This window comes from Ictidomys tridecemlineatus, chromosome 2 (genome assembly GCF_052094955.1).
Source record: "Ictidomys tridecemlineatus isolate mIctTri1 chromosome 2, mIctTri1.hap1, whole genome shotgun sequence".
In the NCBI taxonomy this organism is placed as follows: domain Eukaryota; kingdom Metazoa; phylum Chordata; class Mammalia; order Rodentia; family Sciuridae; genus Ictidomys; species Ictidomys tridecemlineatus.
The window spans coordinates 27,843,086-27,869,653 of NC_135478.1; the positions used below are offsets into that span (position 1 = coordinate 27,843,086).

Sequence of the window (26,568 nt, forward strand, 5' to 3'; positions counted from 1 at the left end):
GTAGTAGTTGGGTAAAGGAGAAAGAGCTGACAGAAGAGACTGAGCTACAGTTGCCTATGAAGTGAGAGGAAAGCCAATGGAAGTTACCTGTTGTAAAAGCTTGGGATAGGGAGTGTAAATAATTAAAATTTGAGTTATCTGATAATCAGTAGTACAGTAGTTTGTAGAAATTATTGTTTCCTATTCTCAGTAATTAGCTGTTACATATGAATATGGTCATTGCTGGATTAAAAAAAAAAAAGCGTAAAACAGCTCAGAAATCCATAGTCCTATTGCTCATTGTTTTAATTAGAATAAGGAAGGATACAGTTTCAAGAGAAAAGAGGAACTTCATTGTAAGAAACTAGTTAATATGAAATGGAGTGTATTTTGTGACTAAAAATCCACAGTATTGAGTGTGGTTCTTAACGAGTTGTTTCACTGAAGAAAATCCATACAAAATGAAATCCACACAGATGAGATGTGAAGTTTTGGCTTGTTCTTTTGTTGCCATGTAAGATGGAACTTTTTTCATCTGTTGAATGAGTCTTAAAAGCAGAAGTTTAGGGTTTTTTAGTGTATAACCTCTAAAACTGAAGTGGAAAATTAAAAAAGTCATTTGACTGTATGGCTTTCCTGTAGTGAGAAAAAGAGAAAAAAAGTGATAGAACTTAATTAAAATAACCTGAATTCACACATTCTTGTCTGAAACCTTAGGGATCAATTGTGTTTTAGAATCCAGAATATTTCTGATTATAGAAAAGTAATATGGTCACATTCCATATACTATGTAACAACTCCTACTGAGCTTGGGACACCAACTTATAATTAATAAGTATGTTAATATTTTTTCAGTTAAATATGTGCAGATTAAAATAAGTAGACAACAATAGCCCCATGCTATTTCATATTATGATTTACCATAAACCGAGTTAGGTCAGTTCAAATTTTTTTAAAAAATATTTTTTTAGTTGTTGATAGACCTTTATTTTATTTATTTATATGTGATGCTGAGAATCGAACCCAGTGCCTCACACATGCCAGGCAAGTACGCTACCTCTGAGCTCTAGCCCCAGCCCAGTTCAGATTTTTGCTACCAAATGAGTTTAAAAGACAAAAGAAAAATGGATTTTCATTACTTTTTTACCTTAAGCATGCATACATGGGACAGTGGAATGGTTTCCAAGTGTTATTTGAAGGTGACAAAAGGCAAAGCCTGATCCTTTTTTGTCTTTTTTTTCCTCCCTGTCACTCCCCTTCTCCTTTTTCTTACTGCTTTCTAAGTCTTCCAATCTCCTCCACTGTTTCCATCTCTTTCCCTCTTTCTTTTTCCTGCATTTGCATGTCTTCCTCCTCTGTTTGAATCTCTTCCACTTCTTACACTTTTTTTTTCTTTTGTTGACAACGAGCAGTTCATTTTTATTATTTTGCATGGCATTTAGGGCCCAAAAGATCCTATGTCAGCTTACTTCTCCAGACCCAGCACCCACTAAACTATTCATTTCTCTATGAATTCTTCTTACCTGTTGGCTCAATGTCCTCCCCACTTTCCTCTTTTCCCCTCCCCTTCCATCTTATTGATACTTCAAGGAGTTTATTGTGATCTTTTTAAAAAATAATTTTAGTTGTCAGTAGACCTTTATTTATTTTATGTGGTGCTGAGGATCAAACCCAGTGCCTCACACATGCTAGGCAAGCCTTCTACCACTGAGCCACAACCCCAGCCCCATTATTATGATCTTTAAAGAAAAAAAAAACTTTAAAAATTATTTCATTATAAGATATTTTAAACATACCAAAGAATTATGGAAAATATTTCCATAAATTCATTACCTAGATTTGATAGGTATTACTTAAGATTTTTTTGAGAAAACTTATTGCTGTACTCCATCTTACTCCCCATTCTTTGTTCCTCTCTCTTATCTGAATAATAAAATACAAAATAGAAGTATATCTATTTTATTAATGCATCTAAATATAATAAAAACTTATAAAGAGCTTCTTTTATTTTTTTTTTTAATGTATAGATGGACACAACACAATGCCTTTGTTTTTATGTGGTGCTGAGGTTGGAACCAGGTCTAGGCGGGGTCCCTCCCATGCTTGGCAAGTGTTCTACCGCTGAGCCACAATCCTAGCCCCTTAAAAAATTTTTTAGTTGTAGATGGACACAATACCTTTATTTTATTTTTTATTTTTATGTGGTGCTGAGGATTGAACCCATCACCTCACATGTGCGAGGCAAGCACTCTTCTGCTGAGTCACAATCCCAGCCCTAAAGAGCTTCTTTTTACTAGGTTACAAAGAATTAATTCAAAGTTTGGGAAATCGTACTCAAGGATCCAGAAGAGGTATTCTTCTGCTATTCTTCCTTAGCCTCCCCTTTTCCTTCAGTTCCTCTTCTCCATTTTTTCCTCCATGTACTCATTCTCTTTTTCTATCTCTTCCACCTCCTCCATTTCTGCCTCTTCTGTTTCTATCATCTGCTCCTCCTCATATTCCTTCTCCATCTCTATCCATTTTCCTCATTCTCCATCTTTTCTCCTCCTTTTCCATCTTCATCATGTAAATAGCACCGAGCCTATTCACTTTATTAGTTTCTATCCTTAGAAATGTGCTTATGCTTTTAATGTGCTTATCCTTTTTAAAAATTTTTAATTTATTTATTTTTATGTGGTGCTGAGGATTAAGTGCAGTACCTCACATGTTCTACGCCAGCTCTCTACCACTGAGCCACAACCCCAGCCCTAAAGTGTGCTTATCTTTTTCTACTTTTGCACTTAACCATACTATTCTTTTTTTGAAACATTGTAATAAGAACGCAAGTCATCAAGGTAGTCATAATTTACAGTTTGCTTTTGTTGTGTGATCCTTCAGTAGCTAGTAGAGCATCTACTAATATGTACTCTAGATGGTATCTTCTGATTTATCTTCCTATTTATTAATGATTCCTTAAGCTATATCTAATCAGCTGTTATGCCTTCCCAGATAATTTAAATTTCATTTACTATATTTTCATTTTTAGAAGTTCTATTTGATTTTTTAAAAATCTGTCACTTTTTATTTTTCTGATCCTCCAAATTATATTAAAATTTTCCCAGTAAGCAAGTCTAGGTATTTTGTTAGTCTGAGTTTGACAACAGACACTTAAAATTTTATATAGGTCTATTCCTAATATCTGTTTCCTTCTAAATGTTCATTGTGTCATATTTCCTTTGTGCCTGGTGACCTATAGAAAGTTGTGGTAATAATTTGAGACCAGAAACCATCTTTTGTGGAAATTTTGCTTTTGCTTTGACTCTTGCTTGGAAATACTACCAGTCTGAGCTCAAGAGTTTAAGAACTTGAGTGTCTGGATTGCCCAAGCATTTGTTTTTATTCATTTCCCTGCTGCTCTCTTTTGAGAAAAGTTTGAAAAGAAGACTATAGGAAAATAAAGGCTTTCTTATGTTTCACTTTAACTTTGAGGGTAGAGTCATGTGGTGTACCAGCTTTTGACTCTGCATCTTATGTGGGTTTTGATTTCTGTTCCCTTTTCCCCACATAGCCTTCAAAATAGAAGTTTTAATGTACTAGGTTTATATTTGTATTTCTTAACTATCTTATCAAACATAGTTGCTTTCAACTTTTGTTTTTTCATTGTCACTGGGCCTTTATTTTTATTTATTTATTTACATGCAGTTCTGAGAATTGAACTCAGTGCCTCACACATACCAGGCAAGCACTGTACCGCTGAGCCACAAGCCCAGCCCCAATTATTGCTTTTAAGGTTCTTAAAGTTATGTATCTTATCCAGTGTGATGTACTGTTCTAGGCATTATTCCACATAGGGAAGATATAGCACTAGGCAAAATACACAAATGATCCCACCCTCTTAGATTATATATTTTAGTGGGGAAAGAAATGCAAATAAAATTAATGAAATATGTAGATAGTAAATGCTGGGTAAACTAAATGAAGCAGAGAAGCAGAGGTAGATCAGAGTATCAAGGTGTTGGAAGGTGAAAGATGAATAAAGACATGAATATGGTGAGTGAATAGTGTGGATTGGGAAACAGGGATTATAGAAAGAGCATTCTAATCGGAAGAAACAAGCCAAAAGGCCCTGACCTGATGTGGGTACCAGCAAAGAAACTAGTAGGGTTGAATGGGAGGGAGCAAATAGGAGATGAAGTTGGAGAAAGAAAGTAGGTGATGAGGTTGGAGAGACTTATGTGATATCTAAGATTTTAGAGTCCTGATAGGCCTTTTAATGGAGTCATCAGAGAATTTTGAGCGCAATATGATGTGACTTTGTTCAAATCAGAATGCTGTGCCAGAAAAAAACTCTTGGAGACAAAGGTGAGAATCAGGAAAAAGAGTTGATTGTGACAATTAGCCATGGATTGTTATAGGTAATGGGGTTACTGCATAAACAAGAAAATTCCAGAGGCTCGGGAGGCTAAGTCAGGAGGATCTCCAGTTCAAAGCCAGCCTCAGCAAAAGCAAGGCTCTAAGCAATTCAGTGAGACCCTGTCTCTAAATAAAATACAAAATAGGTCTGGGGATGTGGCTCAGTAGTTGAGTGCCCCTGAGCTCAATTCCCGGTATTTCCCCCACCCCACCAAAAAAAAAAAGAAGAAGAAGAAGAAATTTCCAAAAATCAGCTTTATGACTTTATTGGGAAGTAATTTCTGCTATAAAGAAAATAATTCGGATTTTTCTGCTATTTTATTATAGTTTAGGGGGAAAAAATGAAACCCAGAATATTTATGGCTTCTAGATACATTTTAAAACAAACTTTTTAATTTGAAGTCTTATGGTGATGAATGAGTTTTATGAATTCCATTGATTTGTGGTTAAAAGAATATATAACCTTATTGGCAGTGGGCAAAACTTATTTTCATGCTTGTAGGTGTTCCACTGACTGACTGACTGATTGATGTAGTGATTGGTTTGATTGTGATCCTGAGGATCAAACCCAGGGCTTTATGCATGTTAGGCAGATGCTTTGCCATTGAGCTACATCCCCAGACCTTGTTTTTCCTTTTATTATATATGAAGTTGTATTAGTGGTTACACAAATATTTAAAGTTCCTTCTTTCTGCCCAACTGACTCCTTTACCATTACTAAATGTCTGTATTTCTCTGGTAATGAATGCTTTTTAAGCCTGCTTTGTTTGAAACCAGCTTTTTTTTTTTTTTATTGGTGTTTACCAATATCTACCTTTCTCATTTTACTTTTAACCTTTATATAACTGTGAAATATTTCAATGAAGCCATCTATTTTTAAGATATTCAGTTTTGATCTTTTACTTCTACTATTTACTTCATTTACATTTAAGGTAATTATTGGTGTATATGGTTTTATACTTACCATTTTATTTTTATATTTTGTCTCCATTCCTGCTTCTTTTTTTTTAAAGAGTGAGAGACAGTGAGAGAGAGGGAGAGAGAGAGAGAATTTTTAATATTTATTTTTTAGTATTTGGCGAACACAACATCTTTGTTGGTATGTGGTGCTGAGGATCGAACCCGGGCTGCACGCATGCCAGACGAGCGCGCTACCGCTTGAGCCACATCCCCAGCCCTCCTGCTTCTTTTTAGTAAACCAGATTTTTTTTTTTGAGAGAGAGAATTTTTTAATATTTATTTTTTAGTTTTCGGCAGACACAACATCTTTGTAAGGGGTGATGAGGATCGAACCCCGGCCGGCCGCATACATGCCAGGCGAGCGCGCTACCACTTGAGCCACATTCCCAGCCCCAGTAAACCAGATATTTTTAATATACTCTTTTTCTTCTATTTTATTTATATATGTATTTACCCTTCTTTTATTGCTCATCTCATAGCAAGGATTGGCAAACTGTTGCTTGCAGATCAAATCCAGCTGTCCTCATGTTTTTGTACATAAAATTATATTGAAACACAGCCACAGCTATTTGTTTACATGTCATGTATCATAGAAAGATCATAATGTACATGAATTGCAAAACCCAACTTATTTGTTCTCTGATCCTTTATGGAAAAGTCCACCAACCCTGCTGTAATAGTGTTTCTTAAACTGATCATGCACAAGAATCTTCAGGAAGACTTCTTTTTTTTTAATAGTTGTAGTTGGACATAATACATTCATCCATCCATCCATCCATCCATCCATCCATCCATCCATCCATCCATCCATCCATCTATCTATCTATTTATATGTGATGCTGAGGATTGAACCTAAGGCCTCTTCACATGTTCTAGGTGAGTGCTTTACCGCTGAGCTACAACCTCAACCCAGGAAGGCTTCTTAATAGGCAGATTACTGGGCTGCATCTTCAGAATTGGGCTGGGGCCCAAGAATTTACATTTCTAACAAACTGCTGGTGATGCCCAATTACTGGCCTGGAGACCACATTTTTAGGAACACTGTCCTAGCTAGGTTTTATGATGTAGCATCTTTGATTTATTATAATCTAAAATCAACTGCATATTGAGCATCCCTTATCTGAAATGTTTGGGACCAGAAGTGTTTCAAATTTTGTATTTAAAAAAAAATATTTGCAGATATCAGTTGCATCTGTAATCCCAAAATTCAGAATGCCCCAAAATCTAAAACTGTTGGAGCATCATGTTGTCTTTCAAAAAGTGTTAAATTTTGGAGCATGTCAGATTTCAGTTTTTAGATTAGAGATGCTCAACCTGTACTGTTTACTACTTCCCCAATAATGCAAAATCCTTAGAACCTTTTAACTTTGTTTGCTCATCTCTTAGGAACACCATTTTATAATAACTTCCAATTGGCAAAAACTCAAGTGTCTATCAGCAGAATAGATATTAATAAATTGTGGCGTGTTCATATACTCGAGAACTTTAAGCAATGAATCTGCTAAACATTACTTTCCAACTTCTAGTGAAAAGAAACTAGATACCTGAGTGCAAATTATATGATTCCTTTTATATAAAGTTTATAAGTGAGCAAAACCAACTGTTGCTGTAGAATTCAAAACTAGTAGTTTTGTTAGAAAATAATGACTTTTAGGGGTCTCATAAGTGTTTTCATGATACAGATAATATATTAATCTGGACAATGATTATGCTAACATGTTTATTTTATGAAAATTCATTGAACTGCAAACTCCAGATCTGTATACTGGACTGTATTTTGATTAAAAAGCTAAAAATTAATCTCTCAGTAGTTTCGGGAATATTAAGAGTTAATTTTTTAAAAATGATAGGGACATTTACTCTTCAATTCTTGTGTGTGTACAGGAACAGAACACTGTTTCCATGGGAACTTCTGTCTACTGTGTGTTTCAGTGCCTAACTTTCTGTAAATTTTTGTGTCTACTCTTTCTTAGCTGCATTTTTTAAATAATGGTGGCAAAAAATTTTATTTGAAATTGTTATTGATGTTCTTAACAAAACAATCTATGTAAAGCACAAGTTTCAAATCCATTACTTTATCTAAACTGATTTCTTAATTGTTTTATACTAAAACAATTATTTCTTAACTAGAATATACTCTTTTTTTCTATAAATTGTGTCATTTAAGAAAACCACTGAAATGAAATGTGGCTTTATGTTAGGGTGTCTTTGATTCTTTTGTCCCCCCCACCCTGATAAATAAGTCTTAAAACTTGTTTGAGATATTTTCTTTAAAATGTATTTAATAGTTGTACAGATAATACCCCTTCATCTGGATGATTTTATTCTGGGTGGTTGGGTATCTTACAGGTAAGGAGAACAGGTTGAAAGGAAGGAGATTCTGGCATATTGATCTGAAGCTTGTGGTGAAGCTGCTTTTCTGCCTCGCCCATCTTGTTTGTCATAGTTGGTTTGTGCAGGGTCCTAGAGAAAACCGTTTCCTCAGAAGAGTAAAACTGAATATATTGTGATTTTGTTGTTGTTGTTGTTTGTTCTTTTGGGGGTGGAGGAGGTGGTCTTGAGCTGTTTCATTTGTATATAAGAAGATGATACTAGTGTGGTCATTATATTCTCAAAGGAGCCTTGTAGAATATTAGAGAATCATTTATGAAAACAAATTGTTCAGTTTGGTTTCTGTGGCCTATACAAAGAGCAAATTGTGAGATTATGGAGTTAATTATGTACAGTAATGAGCTGTTATAGCCCATGTTTTACTGATGCAATCATAAGCACCTCAGCACAGTGAATATTGCATAAAACCATATTTTTCTATTTATGTAAATTCATATGTGAATTAAGTAAAAGAAAACTTAGACACATAAACTATTAGTATTAATTGCCTTTAAAATTTTGAATATAATAAAGATTGCAGATGCATAGAGAATTTTTTTAGATGCATGGAGAATTTTTACCTTTCATCTGGCAGTAGCAGCCATAAGATGATGTCACCTTGTAGCTGATTGGCTGTTACAGCACCTAGGGCAGGGAAGAGAAAGAAAAATGCCGGCACAAACCTCAGTGGTGGTTCTGTGGTTGTTTCTATCTATTTTTGATAGAATCCTTGATTAGTATCGAATTTACTGTATTTGGCCATGTGAACTATTGGGAGTATCCTAGGGTGAGGGAAATTAAGAGCTTTCAGAGGAATGAGGCGACTGATTTGCAAGAGGATCTGTGATTGTAAGTTGCAGAATCTGGGTATAAGGAATAAGGCAGGGCGTGCTGGAAGATGCACTATGGGAGGAGCTGGCAGAAAATGATTGTATGAGTAGCAAAAAAATGAAAAATGCTTCTTACTGCTCTTAGAGTTAATGCTTGTCTTTTGCCTTAATTCATACAGGTAGGAAAATTTATAATACTGCATTTGATTTAAATTTTAGGTTTTTTTTTCATATGTGTTAACCAGTATATTCATGCTTATTCAGAAGACCTTGGTTTTGTATTATATATCTTATCAAAGTTATGATTTTATATATGGCATTATTTGATTTTTGAGGCTTATGAAAAATGGAACAAAGCTTAATTTCCTTAAAATACATTTTTCTAATGCTTTGTGTAGATAAAAGCTTTGATGATGAGGAATCAGTGGATGGAAATAGGCCATCATCAGCTGCTTCAGCCTTCAAGGTTCCTGCACCTAAAACATCCGGTAATCCTGTCAACAGTGCAAGGAAGCCTGGTTCAGCAGGTGGCCCTAAGGTTGGAGGTAATGTAAATCCATTTCAAATCTGATGTGCATGCTCCATGCCCTTGATATGGCCCCACATAGTTAGAACTTCGGAGGAATATGTTTATTCATGACTGCAGCACTATTGCAGATTTGGGGAGTCCGTTGCAACACACATAATATGCTACCTTTTTGAAATGTTAAAATATTGTATATTGTTATTTCCTATAAGAACGTGTGAATTAGTGTTTTCTTGATGGTATTTATTTTCTAGATGCCATTTTTAGAAGGAAAGATTCTAGGAACGTGTGTGTGTGTGTGTATGTGTGTGTGTGTGTTAAAGGAGAGAGGTTTTTTTTAGAATTTGGCTATTAATTTTATTATACTATAGCTGTTTCATCTATAAAATGCTGCATTATGTAATGAATTTACACATTTGTCTAGGTAGTAAGTCTTAAATACCTCAATATTTAAAAAATGGTTGAAGATACTGATTACTGAATCACTTGTCACAATAGGAAATGGGTGGTGGTCAAGTAAAATTTTCTCAAAAAATGACTTATGGATTAGATAATAATAAATAGGAATAAAGCAGGTTTTATGAATTGTGCAGCACATAGTATGTTCATTGAACATATTCATTGAACTGTTCATAGAACTGTTCTTAGCTTGTTGCCTTTCTTTAAAATTTTAAATGGTATTTTTCATATGCTAATTAGAAAGCCTAGTACCTTTCAGATGTTAGTTTCTACTGGATTATTCTTATGCAATGAATATAAAAGAATAGGATAAATATTAACACTAAAGGAACACTAATCTATTATTTTAAAAAATAAATGTGTTTCAATTATATCTTGGGAAAACAGATACCTCCTTATTTATAATACCTGATGGGAAAAACATGGTCTTGAGGATCTTTATGTTTTCTTTTTTTGTTTAGAGTACTTTGATTAAAAAGAAAAGAAAAAATAAAAACTGTATGTTTTGACCAGGTTCTATATGAGTCACCCTTCTTTAATCTTTCAGTACAACCCAATATTTTTTTGTAAGTCATATGGTATTCTAAATATAGAGAAACTATCATAGTATTTCATTTTAACTTTCTTTAACTCCCTGATGTATAATGTAACTAGCTAGAAAGATGGTATGGTATGTATAAATGTGTGTGTGTGTGTGTGTGTGTGTGTGTATAAAAGCAAATAAATGACCTGTGAAATTAAAATGTCTTACCTGTTTCTCAGAATATTTTGAGTAACTTAACACCTTAAAATTTTAATTATTTTGTTTTGCAGTTATAGAATTGTGTTCTTATCTAAACATTACTTATGATATCCTTACAAGGTATTTTGTATTAGGCATTATTACCTATCTCTAGTAAAAAAATACATGGCATTTAGTGGTTTCTTCCTTTTATAACAAATGGCTGTCTTCACTCATTACAAGGGAAATATGTTTTTCTTGATTTTGAATTATGGAATTTTACTTATGATATAATTTGTGAAACTTGTCTTATTTCACTTAAAATAGGTAAATATATAAAATACATGGTGATAGTAGTTAACATTTTTGAGAATCTGGACTAGTGGTTTATAATTAGTTTTGTTTTTTCATGGCTTAATGTCTTAGGTGAAAATTGATATGATAGTTAAACTCCCACACAGGTCTCTAAATTATGGTACTAATCAAATGAATATAATTCAATTTTTAATAATGAGTTTCTGAATGTCCCCTGTTCTGTAAACTGTAGTTCTATCAGATACAAAAATGTTAGTAGTTTTCTTATTTGTTGTCACTAATCACTCACAGATTTACCATCCATCTAGGCAGTGGCCCTTTCAGTAATAATAAATGAAAAATTTTTGTTCATTTCTCCTTTTTCTTCTTATGCTGCCTCCTCTTTTTTGGCAGTTGGAGATTCATTCTTGTTTCTTTTGTTTGACACAGCTCATTTAGGTCCTCTGCCCATTTTTCTATCCAAGAAAAGAGCTACTAGCCAGAAGATATTGATGTTGTTTCTGAAATTAATGCCATTCTTGGCTGTCTTACTTTGAAATTTCAACTTTAGATTTTCTGGTATTGACATAGACTTATTGATTTTTAAATTAATTGTAAGAAGTTTTCTTAGAGTTGCAGAATCTTTGAATTAGACTGGAACTTGGGTATCTGGTCTTTCATAAAAATTATGATAGATATGTTCTGGATTAAAATTCAGCATACAACCACCGCTGTACCAATACATATAGACATAATCAGCTGGAAATTATGTTGTACTTTCTTCCATGTACTTCATAATTGCTTTTCCAGTTATTTTTACATATACAAATAAATATTTGGGCGAACAAATTTAACATTATTCATTATATCATTTTCAGTACTTTTTTTTTCTATTTTCTATTTTACCCTAAGCATTTTCTCATTCTCTTAATTATTGAAAATTATTCATTGCTACATCACATCTAGGTTGTCTTCAGACTTTTCTGCTTTTATTAACTGTGCGATTATTCTTTTATGTATCATCTCAATCATTTACTTGGTATAAGTTTCTAAAGTTTGTGATCAGAAGATGCAGGAATTTTTAGAATTTGGAAAAGTATTTTCCAGAAAGGTTATAAACCCATTTCAGTTCTGGATAATTTCTTTTTTATGTTACATTAAAATCTGCCTCCTTGGAATTCATGGAATTATTTGTTAACATGATACTTTTGAATACTTGAAGGTTGCTTTCTCTCTTTATATGAGTTATCTGTTTTCTGGTTACAGCCCTACTGAGTTTGACATATCTTCTTTGGTAAAATTACCAAATAAAAGTAAAATGAGCTTCTTTAAAATCCTGACTAGACCTATTTTAGAAGTTTTAGAATTTAATATACATATCATAATAAAAGAGATATGTGGTATTTTAAGCAAAGCACCCTAAATAAAGCTAGTAATACCTATGTATAATCTGTAGTATGTATCAGTTTGCTTTGTCCTCTGGCCTTGGTGTGCTGTCCTATTCTAGTCATACTGTAATTCTGTAGCCTGTAAGCCAAGGAGAATTGAAATAAAGATTGTGGTAGAGCCAAACCAATATATCATTGCTTAAAAAAAACCCATATTATGTGAACATCAAAAGTATTACCATTGTGTTTAATTAAAATGGCATAAAACAAATTCTCTTTAATAGTCCATTTCCTGAATAGCATTTGTTAACTTCATAGTAGGAATTTAGATGAACATATTTTCCTTTCTTTGCTCAATGGTTTGGATTACAATTGCTTAAGATACCTGATTATTTAAAATACTTACATTTCTCTTGTGTTTTAGTTAACAGTTTTAAAAAAAATGAGTGTTCTTTTATATACATTGTCTTATTTAAGGGGTTATATATTTTATTATCCTAATGAGCAAACTGAAATTTGGAGAAGTAACTTCCTGGGAGTCACCCATCTAATAAGTGGGCAAAGCACAAGAATCATTTTGCTATATGGCTGCCACACTTATCTCTGTTGGTAAATAGGAATCTTCTAGGTCCTTTACCTCTGAGATTATAATCTATAGAAATTATTAAAATCCCTATATGGTCATTTTAAGGTTTAGCTAGTATGTATGATTCCCAGAAAAATAGAATATTTGGAAATATTTAACAAATAATTTTTACATTGTAAGTAGAAATGTTTATTTTCTTGTTTCAATTGCCTTCTAAATGCTGTATTTCTATTTCTCTACCAGTTATTTTGACTTAATTTTCAAAAATGGCAGTATGTCATTTTTTATAATTAATATGTGAGATTTTTAGGTTAGTCACTTGTCATTTGGGCTTATACATATCTCAGTCCTTGAGAAAAGTTAACCAGATTATCAGTTCTCAAAGTTCTCTTACTCTCTCCTTCATTCATTCATGTTAACAGACTGCTTTCTTTCCATTGTTCCCATCTAATGTTAAAAGACTACATGGAAATATTCTTATAATTAGATAATTACTGCCATTTCAAATACAGTAGTACTTATCTTTAGGATATTTTATATTTGTTCCACTTCATTTATGTCTCACTTGAGATTTTATTAAGAATATTTTATTAAGAATAATTTTCTACAAATTATTATTTTCCCATCATGCAAACAACAAATTACTTTTTCTTTCTTTCTTTCTTTTTGTACCAGGGGTTGAACCAGGGGTATTTATTCACTGAGCCACATCCCCATTTTTTTTATATTTTATTTAAGAGACAGGGTCTTGCTGAGTTGCTGAGGCTGGTTCTGAACTGGTGATCCTCCTGCCTCCACCTCCAAAACTGCTGGGATTACACATGTGTGCCGCTCTGCTTTTTCTTTTGAACAAATAAATATAACAAGAATCATATGCACTTAATAAATCTGAAGAATTTTTTTGTTGAATCCTGGAATCCAATTTTTTTTTTGATTAGTAAACCTATTTTTTTGGTTTTGAGCTTTATTTAAAATCAAATAACATTTCTGTTTGTGTATTTTAGTTTTTTTCTTCCTCTTCCTTTTTTTTTTTTTTTTACTGACAGGAAAAGATCCTAAACTCAGAGATTTTAACCCTGAGGGGTCCTTAAAGATGATCTGATTCATATCCACAGGCTAAGCCTCAGAACATTGAATGCTGGGGATGAGATGGGAACCTAGTCCTTGGCCCACTGTCAGAGGCTTCCTTTTGGATCATTTCTAAGTCATTTCCTAGTTAATAGTGCATATAATACATGTTATTTTATCCCATGTAGATTTAGAGTTTGACCACTCACCATTCTGTCTTTAATTACTGTGAATCCTCAATCATTTACTATCCTTCATAAGATGCCCTGATGCTGTCTATCTTAACTTTTGTTTTAAGATTATTTCGACTTGAGTAAGTAATGGATAAATTAGTGCAAGTTGTCTGCTTTCTTACTACATATAAGAATATTTGTTGTCTTTGCTGTTGATATTTTATTTGACCCTGCTTTTGTGTTACCTCCTCTGCAAAATCTAAAATGGCAAAGACCGGTTTTTTACAAAGCTTATTTTTTGAAGCATTCAGAATGTTGATAAGAGAGGAAATTATATAAGCAAACAATTTTTATTGACATTAAAAAGTCAAATTTCTCACAGGAAAACTATTGTCTCTATATACAGTTTTATGTAAACTTTAATGTGTGCAAGGTTCTATGTTGTGCACTGAGAAGGCCATATAGAATGTGCAGTTCAAGGCTTTAAACTTGTAATTGTGGTACTCATTTGTCCACTATTGTTATATATATGTGTGCTCATTTGTCCACTATTGTTAGCATTTTGGTCCTGTACTTTTTGACTAAAATCTAGGTGTTAGAAAATTGTAAAGCCTTATATAGGAATATAGATTGATCCAGATTTTTGCCTCAGAAAAGATTTGACAGATAATTCATAAAGATCTCACACATGATGAATTTTTCTTTATATTTGATACATATAATTTTTGGTCCTTATAATTAATAATATAATTTAAATGTAATAATATAATTTTTAATACTGTAACTTAATTTTTTTGATCTATGTAGTTTACTCTGAATCAAGTATAAAGAAAAACTACATGGATCAAAAAAATTAAGTTGTAGTATTACTTGATCCAGAGATCAAGTATCAAGTAAAAGCTTGTAATAATAGCTACAATCTTAGGCTTATATTTATTACATACATTCTAACATAATTGATAAGCCTTTTTTTAATGGTCATATTGTGAATTTAAAAAATTTCCCATTAACTTATCATTTGTCTGTTTAAAAACCATTTCTTACTAATGAAAATAATTGAGAGACATAATTTGATTTTAAATATAAAAGCTGTGCTTATTATTAAACAATACATTTAAAAGAATCTTTAATAATAGCTTGCCTCTCTAATCTCATCAACCTGAGATAAACAATGTTGATTTGACAAACAATTTTGATATGTATGTTTCTATGTCGTATCACTCCATGTTCATTTATGTAGGTACTCAGATTTCATCCCCCCCATTAAATGTTTAGTAAATATCTTGCAGCATGATTTTTTCCCCCTCTCAGAATATCCATTAAGAAGGAAAATTATTTTCCTCTATTTCTCAGAGCCTCCAGTTGTTTTAGTCTGTTTTCTGTTACTGTAACAGAATACCTGAGACTGGATAAATTACAGAGAATAGAGATTTATTTCTTATAGTTTTGAAGTCTGGGAGGTCCAACATCAAGGTGCTGACATCTAATGAGGGCCTTTCTAGGTCTCAGCTGCTGAGAGTGCCCAGATCTCTCTCTTATAAAACTCCTATAATAGGAGCCACTTCCTCATGACTTATTTAAATAATTACCTCTCAAATGAGGTATCAACATGAATTTGGGAATATGTTTCTAATACATGAACTTTTAGGGAACACATTCAAACCATAGCAACTATATTCTACATTATTGTTGCACCATGACTTAATAAATTATGTCCCTCTTAATGTCATTCAAGTTGTCTGCAACTTTTTTTTAATATTTATTTTTTAGTTTTATGTGGACACAATATCTTTATTTTATTTTTATGTGGTTTTGAGGATCGAACTCAGCGCCCCGCACATGCCAGGCGAGCGCACTACCTCTTGAGCCACATCCCCAGCCCATGTCTGCAACTTTTTGCCATTACAAACAATGCAAATCTCCATATATTTTGACATTCTGGTGCTTCTATTCTGTGGAAGATTCATCTGTGGAAGATTCATCTGAAGTTACTTCATCAAAAGGAGCTCTTTATATTTTTAATTTAAATAAAGACATTATTTTATCTTCTCTAGCATTGAATATAAAGCCTCATTAATTAATTTTTGTTTTTTAATTTAAATTTTTTTAAATATACATATATATGTATATTTTAGTTGTTGACGGACCCTTATTTTATTTATTTATTTATTTATATGTAGTGCTGAGAATCAAACCAAGTGCCTCACACATGCTAGGAAAATGCTCTACCACTGAACTACAACCCCAGCCCTAATTATTGCTGTTTTTTTTTTTAATTTTTATTATTGGTTGTTCAAAACATTACATAGTTCTTGACATATCATATTTCATACATTTTGTTCAAGTGGGTTAAGAACTCCCATTTTTACCCAGTATACAGATTGCAAAATCATATCGGTTACACATCCACTGTTTTACATATTGTCATACTAGTGTCTGTTGTATTCTGTTGCCTTTCCTATCCTCTACTATCCCCCCATCCCTCCCCTCCCCTCCCATCTTCTCTCTCTACCCCATCTACTGTAATTATTGCTGTTTTGACAGATTAAAAAGCGGTATTTCTTTTAATATGCATTTTTCTATCCACCTATCAATTTGACCAGTAGCTAGCGAATGTTAACTAAAACTTTTAGAGTCCTTCTACTTTTGTGATCTCTGGGAAATGTTAGTGAACAAAAATAATGTTTGTGCTCTCCTGGATTTGGTTTTCTAGTGAAGTTCAGTATATTTAAAACCATTAGTAAGAATTAACATATCTTCTGTGAAATACAAGATAGAATTTTTTAAAGTATTAGGCCTTTTATTTTCTACTTAAAGTTGCAAGCATTTTCTTAGTCTCTCCTCTGTATATCATGTTTTTTTAAGTTGTTGATGGACCTTTATTTTATTCATTTACTTATATGTAGTGCTGAGATTCAAACTCAGTGTCTCACACATGTCAGACAAGTGCTCTACCACTGAGCCACAACCCCAGACCTGTATGCCATGTTTTTGTGTCATATTTCTATTTTTATTGTCATGGTAGGTAAATAGCTATCCTTTTTTTTAAGTTTTAGATAGACATAATATCTTTAATTTATTTATTTATTTTTATGTGGTGCTGAGGATTGAACTTAGTGCTTCATGTGTGCAAGGCAAGCATTGTCCCATTGAGCTACAACCCCAGCCCCTATCCTTTTATTTTGGACTTCCAAATTATCTATCTTGAATAAGAAGGACTATTGTCCAGTTCCAAAAGTACAAAACATCATTTATTCTAAAGCATTATTTTACATTTAATTTGTTTTGTCTTATATAATTTATATAAAATTGTAGTATAACTATTTACATTTATTTCTTCTTTATTCATGACCAATTAAGTCTGTGCAATTAAATAAAACATCCTTTACTCCATGGAAATACTACCCTAATATATTTTGGGCTGTTTTTGGAATTTCTATCCTTTTTTTCTTGTTGTAATTATATCTACTTTAGCTTTATGGTGAATAGTTTCCCACACTTTTTTTTTTTTAAGTTGTAGTTAGACACAATACCCTTATTTTATTTATTTTTGTGTGGTGCTGAGGATCAAACCCAACGCCCAGCACATGCTAGGTGAGCGCTCCACCACACAACCCCAGCCCTCCCATACTTTTTATTGTGAAGAATATTGAGCCTACAACAAACTTGATATACAGTGAACACTAATCACCTATATTTATAACCAGTGATATCCCGTATCTAAATTCTTTCTATAGAGATATATTCTCACCCATATTAAATATTTTTTTCATACGCAAGAAAATTCTGTAATATTATCTATAAAACAATCCCCTAACCAGCTTTTGTCTCCGTGATACTGGTATTTTGAAGTCTGAAGTCAATTGTCTTTTAGGTTGTCCCTCATTTGGATTTGTCTGATTTTCTTTGTGACATTACTTAGCTTTTCCATAGTCCTTTTATTTTCTGTAAATTTATTTTTAAACTATATGCTCACCTCCCTTTCAGCACTTCATTTCTTTTTTTTAAAAAAATATTTGTTTTTTAGGTTTAGGTGGACACAATATCTTATATCTATGTAGTGCTAAGGATCGAACCCAGTACCTCATGCATGCTAGGTGAGCACTCTCCCACTGAGCCACAACCCCAGCCCCTCAGCACGTGTCATTTATATATTCAAATTTCCCCAAATGTTCTTTAAGAATATCTTTATAGCTTTTCTTATTCCAACCGGGTTATATCAATTCTCTCTTGGGTAGTTGTTGCTTTAGTATTTATTTCTTTCATTCCAGACTTTAACCAGTTGCCCTTTGGTATCTTCTATATCTTATCAGAGTTTTTGACATTCTAATTAATCTGTTCTTTCATATGTATAATTGCTGCTTAATTATATTGATTCATGTTGAAATATTGTGTTACAGTTTCTACTCTACTAAGTTGTTGGGTTTTTAAAAATTAATTTATTTATTTAGGTATATATGACAGCAAAATGCATTTTGATTTATTGTACACAATTGCAGCACAACTTTACATTTCTGTGGTTGTACATGATGTAGTGTCATACCAAATGTGCATTCATACACATACTTAGGGTAATGATGTCCATCTCATTCTACCATCATTCCTGCCCACATGCACCTTCCTTACCCTCCCTTCCCTTTGCCCAAAGTACCTCCATTTTTCACATGCTGGGATTTTGTTTTAAGCAGATACTTTTATCAGCATAAAAGATTTTCATTCTTATTTTGTTTACTTATTGTAGTCTATTATAGACATGAGATTATGTATTCTTTTTCTGATAATACATTGGATTTTCCCAGACTACAAGTAACAGGTGATTGATTCTGTGGGGCCAGGAAGAAAAGTTTGTTATTTCTCAGTTTAAGAATGCCCTCTTCTGTTGGTTTATAGAAATGCAACTTTTTTTTACTAACTGTGAGTCTTTTTACTGATTCTGGGATTGTCTTGTTTCAGACATTGCTTGTCTTTTATTTATTTCTTTTCTTTATCTACCAAAGTTCAAAAGTATACTCACTCCTTCTGAGTGTGCTACTTACTAACTCTGATCCTGGGGGAAGTTGATGTTTATGTTATGCAACAACCAGGATCTTCCTTTTCTATGAGGCTTCCTCTGATTTCTTTTCTCCAGGACTGCTCTGTAGTTGACATTGCTGGTCTTGGATGTTAGTGTTTCCTCCATTTACTTGTAAATTGAAGTTTGAAGTGTTATAAGCATGGGCTATAGATTGTTTCACTGGTCCTTTTTTCTTTGATCTCCATTTTAGTGCTCTAAATGTTTTACTAAAATATATTATCTCCCCCCACCCAATTTTTTACTTTTGTTTTCATTTGGTTAGTTTATTCATAGATACCTCAAAGTATTAGTTACTATTGAACCTAAGTATTTTTCCAATTTAAAGTTTATAATTTTGTTGCCACTGCTTAGAAATAAAATTGATTTTTTTAAAAGAGAGAGAGAGAAAGAGAGAGAGAATTTTTTAATATTAATTTTCCAGTTATCAGCGGACACTTTTTTTTTTTTTTGTATGTGGTGCTGAGGATCGAACCCGGGCTACCCGCATGCCACGCGAGCACGCTACCACTTGAGCCACATCCCCAGACCAAAAAATAAAATTGATTTTTATATGTTAATTTTATATTCAGCCACCTTTGACTTTAATTTCTCATGACTTTCCTATCTATTATTTTGGGACTTTTTAAATTGACAAGTTAAAAATCATCTGTTTTAAAGTGTACAATATATGATTTTAATTTTTAGTTAACCTGTTAGCTACAAAGACTGATTTGATTATGGAGATGGAATTGAGAGTACTTTAGTTTTCATTGGGCTTTTTAATATCTAGAAATTTTAAAATATTAAATTTATTATTGAACTATTCTGTAGCAAGCATAAATTAGTTCCTCTTTTATTAATCTAATTGCTATTACTTTTTTAAAAAAATGTTTATTTTTTAGTTGTAGATTCAGTTAGGAAAGAGAAAATAACACCAGTTATTTTTACAGAGTATTTAATAAAGGTTGAGTATCCCTTATGCAAAAATGCTTGGACCAGAATTTTTTTTTATATTTTGTATTTTGTGTATTTTGGAATATTTGAATATACATAAGAAGATAATGGGGGTTGAGACCTATGTCTAAACATAAAATTCATTTATGTTTTATATACACCTTATACTCAAAGTCTGAAGGTAATTTTATACAATATTTTAAATGCTTTTGTTCATGCAACAGAATTTAATGGTGTAGAATTTTTACTTGTGGCATCATGTTAGTAAAAAGTTTCAGATTTTAGAACATTCAGATTTCAAGATTTCAGGTTAGGGACACTCAACCTATATAAAGAATTGTTAAATGGCTATCAATGACTTAAAAATGTGAAAAGAAAACACTAAAATATGAAGATAGCAATTACATGAAGCAGATACCATACTCAGGACTGGAGGAACAAAATGGAGGATGTTAGAATTATTAAAATTTAGAGGCTTAAAGCCAGGTGTGGATGACATGCACTGTAGTTCTAGCAATTGAGACTTGAAGTATTTTGACACAAGATCACTTGAGACCAGGAGTTTAAGACCAGTTCGGTGACACCCCATCTCAAAAACAAACAAAAACGTAGGGACTTAAAGGAGGGACTCTCTGGTGATCTGGAACTCATGTGTCTAAGGAGCAGGTACTGTCTTTGATGGCTTCAGTGAGCTGATTTAGTGAATGCTACCTATACTTCAGATCTCTGCCAGAGTAACTAGAGTTTTACTGACAAGAACAGGAAGTGTTCAGAAGGGAGTAGATTCCTTCTTCTTTCAGCTTCCAGTCTCTGGCAAGAGCTTAACAGAAATCATTAGGAACAACTGAAAAATAAGGGTTTGGTGAATGCTAGGCTCGGCATCTGAAAGAAGAATAAATTTGGAAAGATAATACCTTAATTACTGGCTCTTAAATAATTGCTATACCTATTGTTTCCTTTTAAAATTTAATACATACAATAAAAGAAGTTTTACCTGTATAATTTAATTTTAGGACTCTCATTTTTTCCATATGCTTTTGTGACCATAGGACCATACACAGGTCCTGTGTCTTACTTATTTGCCATCATTTACTGATGGTATTAAGTTGCTCTTCAGTTTTTAAGATGTTCATTCTTTTATAGTATTTGTGTCCTTGCTAATGCACTGAATGAGAGATGTGGGGTTGGGGCCCTCTGCTTTAGTAATTTGCATTTTATCTAACCAGTCTAGCCTAGTTCCTTTTAGAGAGTTAATTAGCTATTTCCATGTACTTTGACTTTTTGAAAAGTGGAGGTTTTCTTTTTTTAATGATTTCTTATAAATTGGAATATCCCTCAAAATTATGCCTTTGTTCATCAAAGGCATAAATTTTTCATGCTGTCCCTAGTGCTAAAATGCTTAAAAATGAACCTTAGGAAATTGATTTCCTTTTAATTAGCAGGTGCTTCGAAAGAAGGAGGTGCTGGAGCAGTTGATGAAGATGATTTTATAAAAGCTTTTACAGATGTCCCTTCTATTCAGGTAAAGCTACCTGTGAATTGGCTCTCTCCCTGAATATAGCCTATTTGCTTGTTCATGTCATTTGTTTTGTCCCTTTTTAAAAATCATTTTTTCCTTAAATGACTATATAAATTATATACTTGACTTAGTACAAAGCTATTATTTATTGGTATAATTAGATTTTCAAGTTGTTTTCCACTCCCCGGTAAGACTGAAATAAAATGGAATCCATATTATTAAGTCATATTACATTATAATGTCTAACTTAAAGTTCACATTCTTGAATTAATTTAATTGTTTAATATTCCCTTTTATTGAAATAGAATGAAAGAAAACCAAAGTTACTCATGGAACCAAAAAGGAAAAGAAAAAGTTAAGAGAAATGATTATATAAGAATGAAAATGCTTCAAAAAGAAATACTCATATTGACAAAATTAGTGATTTTTTTTTTTTTAATGCTGACAAGATTTGAGCCCAGAAAATGTTGGAGATTTGTTGTCTAAAAACTTTGAAATATGTTCACATAGAAGCTACTGAAGTAGAGTGGACATACTTTTTATAATTGAGAGTATTATTTCCATTTTTTTAAGATACAAAAATATTATATTGTACATTACATTGGTATAGCCTTTTTATTCAAAAGTTTAAAAATATTTTTCCACAACTTAAAATTTGTGATTTTATTTCATTCATTTGAATTGATAGATGATATTCTATTGCCCGAACATGTCACAGTTCATTTATCCTTTCTGTTGATGGATAATTTAAGTCGTTAATAACTTTTTGCTAGTACATATCCTGCTTCATTGAAGGTTCTTTTTAAACTGTGGTCTTGATTGTAGGAGTTTCTGTAGGGTGTAAACATAAGATAACTTTTTGCTATTACATATCCTGCTTCATTGAAGGTTCTTTTTAAACTGTGGTCTTGATTGTAGGAGTTTCTGTAGGGTGTAAACACAAGGAGGAAATTGTGTGGTTATAGTCTTTCAACTTTACTAGATATTACTCTGTAGGATTCTTTTTACCAGCTAAAACTCCTATGAGAAAAGTTTGATAATTCCCATTTCTTTACATCCTTGCCAACACTTGATGTCACTCAGAGTATTTTTTTTTCCAGCATGATGGGTGTAGACGCTGAACGTTCTTTTTGAGAATATTTCACATTGCTTTATTTGCAAACTACTTTTCACTGCATATATTTGCCCTTTGAAAAAAAAAGTTGTCTTTAAGCTATTTAAGATCTTAAGAAGTTGTGAGAAAGCTTTAAAAATGTCTTTAAGAGTATTTTGGTTTTTTATTGAATTTTTTCCCCATTTTTAGAGAATAGGAAAACAGCCCCCCCCCTTATATTTTACAGACCTTTCATGTGAGGCAAGGATTTGTGTTATAGGAAAAAATGGTAAAATTTACTTGGAACTGAACATTTTTCCTTGTTCAGTATATTCTTGTCAGAATGGTAATATCATAGTATACTAAAGTCAAGGGCTACTCACCTTTTAGAGAAGAAAAATTATTTCACAATTACCCCTTGGATCCTTGTGGTTGATGCTTTGCCATCCCCAGATGCTCCATACCTTTCATTGTGCCTTCTGGAATATCAGTTTCATAAACAGAAACTTCCTGTCTGTCATTGACCCTCAATGATCTTACCTTAATGAAAATTTGGTTTCTTTTCTTAAAACTCTTTAAAGTCTTTTTATTTTTCTTTACTCATGTGTCCTTAATAATTGATAACAAGTTAATTATGCTTGATTTCTTCATTGTCTCTTGGTGATTATTATTCCTACACCCACTTATATGAGACTCATGTTCTTTGTCCAGCTTCCTTATAATTTGGACAACATTCCACTGTTTCCTAGATTTGAATCCCAGCTCTCCCACAATAGCTGTGTAACTTTGAACAGATTTCTTAATCCTTTGTATTTCAGTTTCCTCATCCTAAATTAGAAATTAATATTACATACTCTGGGGGTTGTTGAAGAGGATTAAATATTACAATGTAAATAGTATATATGGTAACCACGTTAGCTATTGCCATTATTATTATACTAAAGTTTGACACATTCTGATGACTTAATTTCCACTTGGATGACCCAGGAGTTTCTGGACCTTCTCTATACCTTCATCTTAGTTATCCACTTTATAGACAAATATTGGATTTTGATGTCACCTGAATGTTATTGCTATGTTTCCAGAGTCATTAATTAAAACATTTCCCTAATGATCCTAATCTCGACACTCCTTCCAAATACTCTTGACAACTACTTCTCCATGGTATTGAATATCTTTGGTCCATTGTCTTTTCTACTCACTCTCAATCATCTCTCACTTCTACTTTTCTTCTCATCTAAGATTTGATTCTGGAGTTTCTTGCAGTAAAGTTGCACATAATATATTGAAATCCCTTGCTTCTTAGATTTTTTTAAAATACCCATTTTGTAAAAGTACAACTCTGGATGATCCCCCACTTATATATTTTTTTTCTATGCTCATAGCCCAGAAACAGTGGTTTTGGAGAAAGCCACATGATTTCTAGTGAAATTCACATAAAGTGAGCCCATAACAATCTGACTTCCTGGCTATATTAAATTATTCCTCTGCTTTCCTTGGCTATTGGATGTGTTTCTGTGTCTTTAACCACTAATGGCTATCTAGCTCTCCTCTGTGTAAGACTTTGTCTCTTTCCTTACCTTTAAGTAGTAATTCCATATTTCTGCCTATTTCCTTACCTGCAGCAGAACTCCTGTTCTTTTGCTCCAGGACCAGAGAGTCCCTCCTTCTTTCTCCAAATGCTAGAACCTCCACCTTTATTCCAAAATTTGTTATTTCCTACTTTTCTTAACACATTTGCACAATCACCAAGCCCATGCTCTTTCTCTTTTTTTTTAAACCTTCTTACTATTCATTAAACATGGGTGGGTTTCTTAATTAAAAAAAAAAAATCGTCTGGAAGAAAAAAAAAAAAAAAGTCTGGGCCAGGGTATATAATTTGGTGGTGGAGTGTTCATCTAGCATGTGTGAGGCCCTGCCTTTGATCCTCACTGCCATGAAAGATTTATAGAAATCATATTGGATTCCATATCTTCCAGATATTGTTATTTTTGTTCATTTAATAAGTCTTTTCAGAAGAGTTGTCCATATGTTCTATTTTAAAATTTTATCCTCCATTGAAACCAATCTTGAGTAGTTCAATTATGGCACCAAAATTAAATTCTTTTTTTTTCTTGAAAATCAAATTCTTTTATTTACTGTCCCCCCACCCCCATCTTCTAACAGCATTTAACATGGTTGACTGCATCCATGTTTTGTTGTAGTGAGTGTGATACAATATTCTTTCTTTTTTTTCCCCTCCTCTAACTTTGTCCACTTCATCTTTTTCCTTTGTAAACACAGCTTCTCTACTTGGCCATTGAGTATTGGAATTTCTTAAGAGTTACTTTTGAGCCTTCTCTTTTCACTCTCCATGTTCTTGCTGTGTTACTTCTTTGAAACCTATGACTTTGGTGCTCACATTTATGTAGATAACACCCAGGTTTTTATCTCCCAGCCAGGCATCTCTTGAGCACCAAAAACATTTATCCACTATGATTGAGATTGACGTCTCATTTCATGGGTCTCAGAGACATTGAAACTTCACCTGTCTGAAATTGGAATCATAATATCCCCTCAAAACTTAAGTTGAAAATTTCAGTGTTCTTTATATGAAAACCATTATTCAAACAACTAGAAAAATTAGAAATCTGGGAATCACCTACTACAAAAGATTCCTAACTTAGTGGTCTACAAACTTCTTTTTATTATATATTCCCCAAAGGAATGTTTAAAGAAAATTATGTACCCCCTTACTGAAGTAAAAATTTTTGTCTCTTTATTTTCCTGTTGAGAGAAGAGGAACTTTGCTTTGTATTCTAGAGCAGTACATTATAATAAGATTAGGGGTGGCAGAGGAACCTTTTTCTTTTTTTCTGGAAAAGAGCAGAGTCCTATTGTGAAGAGGAGGTGGGAGGCAGTAAAGAGCTAGCTCAGCAATTTCCAGGAATCCTAGTCTAACAGAATGTTATCCAGTCCCACATCTGTTTCTTCAACCTTATCTCATGCTTTTCTACCATTTGTGTGTTTTTTTCTCTCTCTCTAAAAGGGAATTTAATTGTTGTTGGGAGTAAAAGATACAAGTAGAACTATTTGATGAAGAGACTCATATATTATTTACCAGGCTTTTTTTCTCTCTTCAAATCTCATTTCTGATTCCTCTACGTTGCCTTCCTTCATGGTCAGCAACATGGCTACAACTGTTCTAGCCTCACACCTTTGCTACTTGCCATTTTCCAGTTGTTCCAGTAAAACTTGTAGAATTCATTCTGACTAAGCAGATATAAATCACATGCCCACCTCTGAACCTTAACTAGTACAAGGATTCTATGCATGCTTGACTTAGGAATGGCTCAATGGCTCTTCTACTAGTCCTTTTTCCACTCTTTACTCCTGTACTATGGTCTTCTTTCAGTTTCTTTCTGCTGAAGAACCTTTGTGCATGCTATTCACTCTTTGCACGTGTTGTTTACTCATTCTTTAACTCTCAGCACAAGTTTGACTTTACTAGGTCAGGAAAAAACTATGTAGATTTTCATGGCATTGTGGTCCTATTATTTGTTATTTCATAATTATGTTATTTGATTAATATTTAAATCTCCCTGACTATAGATTTTAAGGCCCATAAGGCAAAGACATGAAACATTTTGTTTGTTTTTACTTATCAGAGTTTTCCTAGTGCTTAGCTTAATATGTTCCTGTTATGTGAATATTTGTCATATGAATGAGATCATAGTGAATATATAGTTACTTGTTAGTCACTTGGTTTCAGTGGAAAAAAAACCCATGTAGCTATATTAGTTAGTCTGTCACAACAGAGAATAGCAAAACTAACTCAAAACATGTCTTTCAACAATGTTATTTTATAGTATATGAGTGCAATTTTTGCATTTATCTTAATTCTTGTACATTTGCATCTTGTTTTTAAATTACAAAGCATTTTAAGAGTATATTTGAAGTTATTCATGAGGTGAGAAATTGCAAGAGTTAACAAGGAAGAAAAACAAAACATCTTAATTATATGAAAAAACACTTTAAACATCAGGGCATAATTTTGATATTGTTCATGGTAAGAAATATTATTAAAATTCTGAATCTTTTCTTTAAGATCTATTCTAGTCGAGAACTTGAAGAAACATTAAATAAAATTAGGGAAATTTTGTCAGATGACAAACATGACTGGGATCAACGTGCCAATGCAGTAAGTTTTTTCTTTTCTTATCC

At 32.7% G+C, this 26,568-nt stretch overlaps 1 protein-coding gene across 50 annotated transcripts in view; it reads left to right on the plus strand.

Moving 5' to 3' along the window:
• The window catches only part of Clasp2 (cytoplasmic linker associated protein 2), a 202,697-nt gene that overhangs the window by 68,019 nt on the left and 108,110 nt on the right, over positions 1-26,568 (plus strand). For 24 of the 50 annotated variants that reach the window (XM_078038189.1, XM_078038168.1, XM_078038181.1 and 21 more), the window contains 3 exons: positions 8,930-9,076; positions 21,193-21,275; positions 26,453-26,545. In XM_078038189.1, the coding sequence (XP_077894315.1) occupies positions 8,930-9,076; positions 21,193-21,275; positions 26,453-26,545 (323 nt within the window). Of the gene's footprint in view, positions 1-8,346; positions 8,551-8,929; positions 9,077-21,192; positions 21,276-26,452; positions 26,546-26,568 lie in introns of those variants that run through there. The other 26 variants (XM_078038169.1, XM_078038174.1, XM_078038186.1 and 23 more) reach the window with 4 other exon arrangements.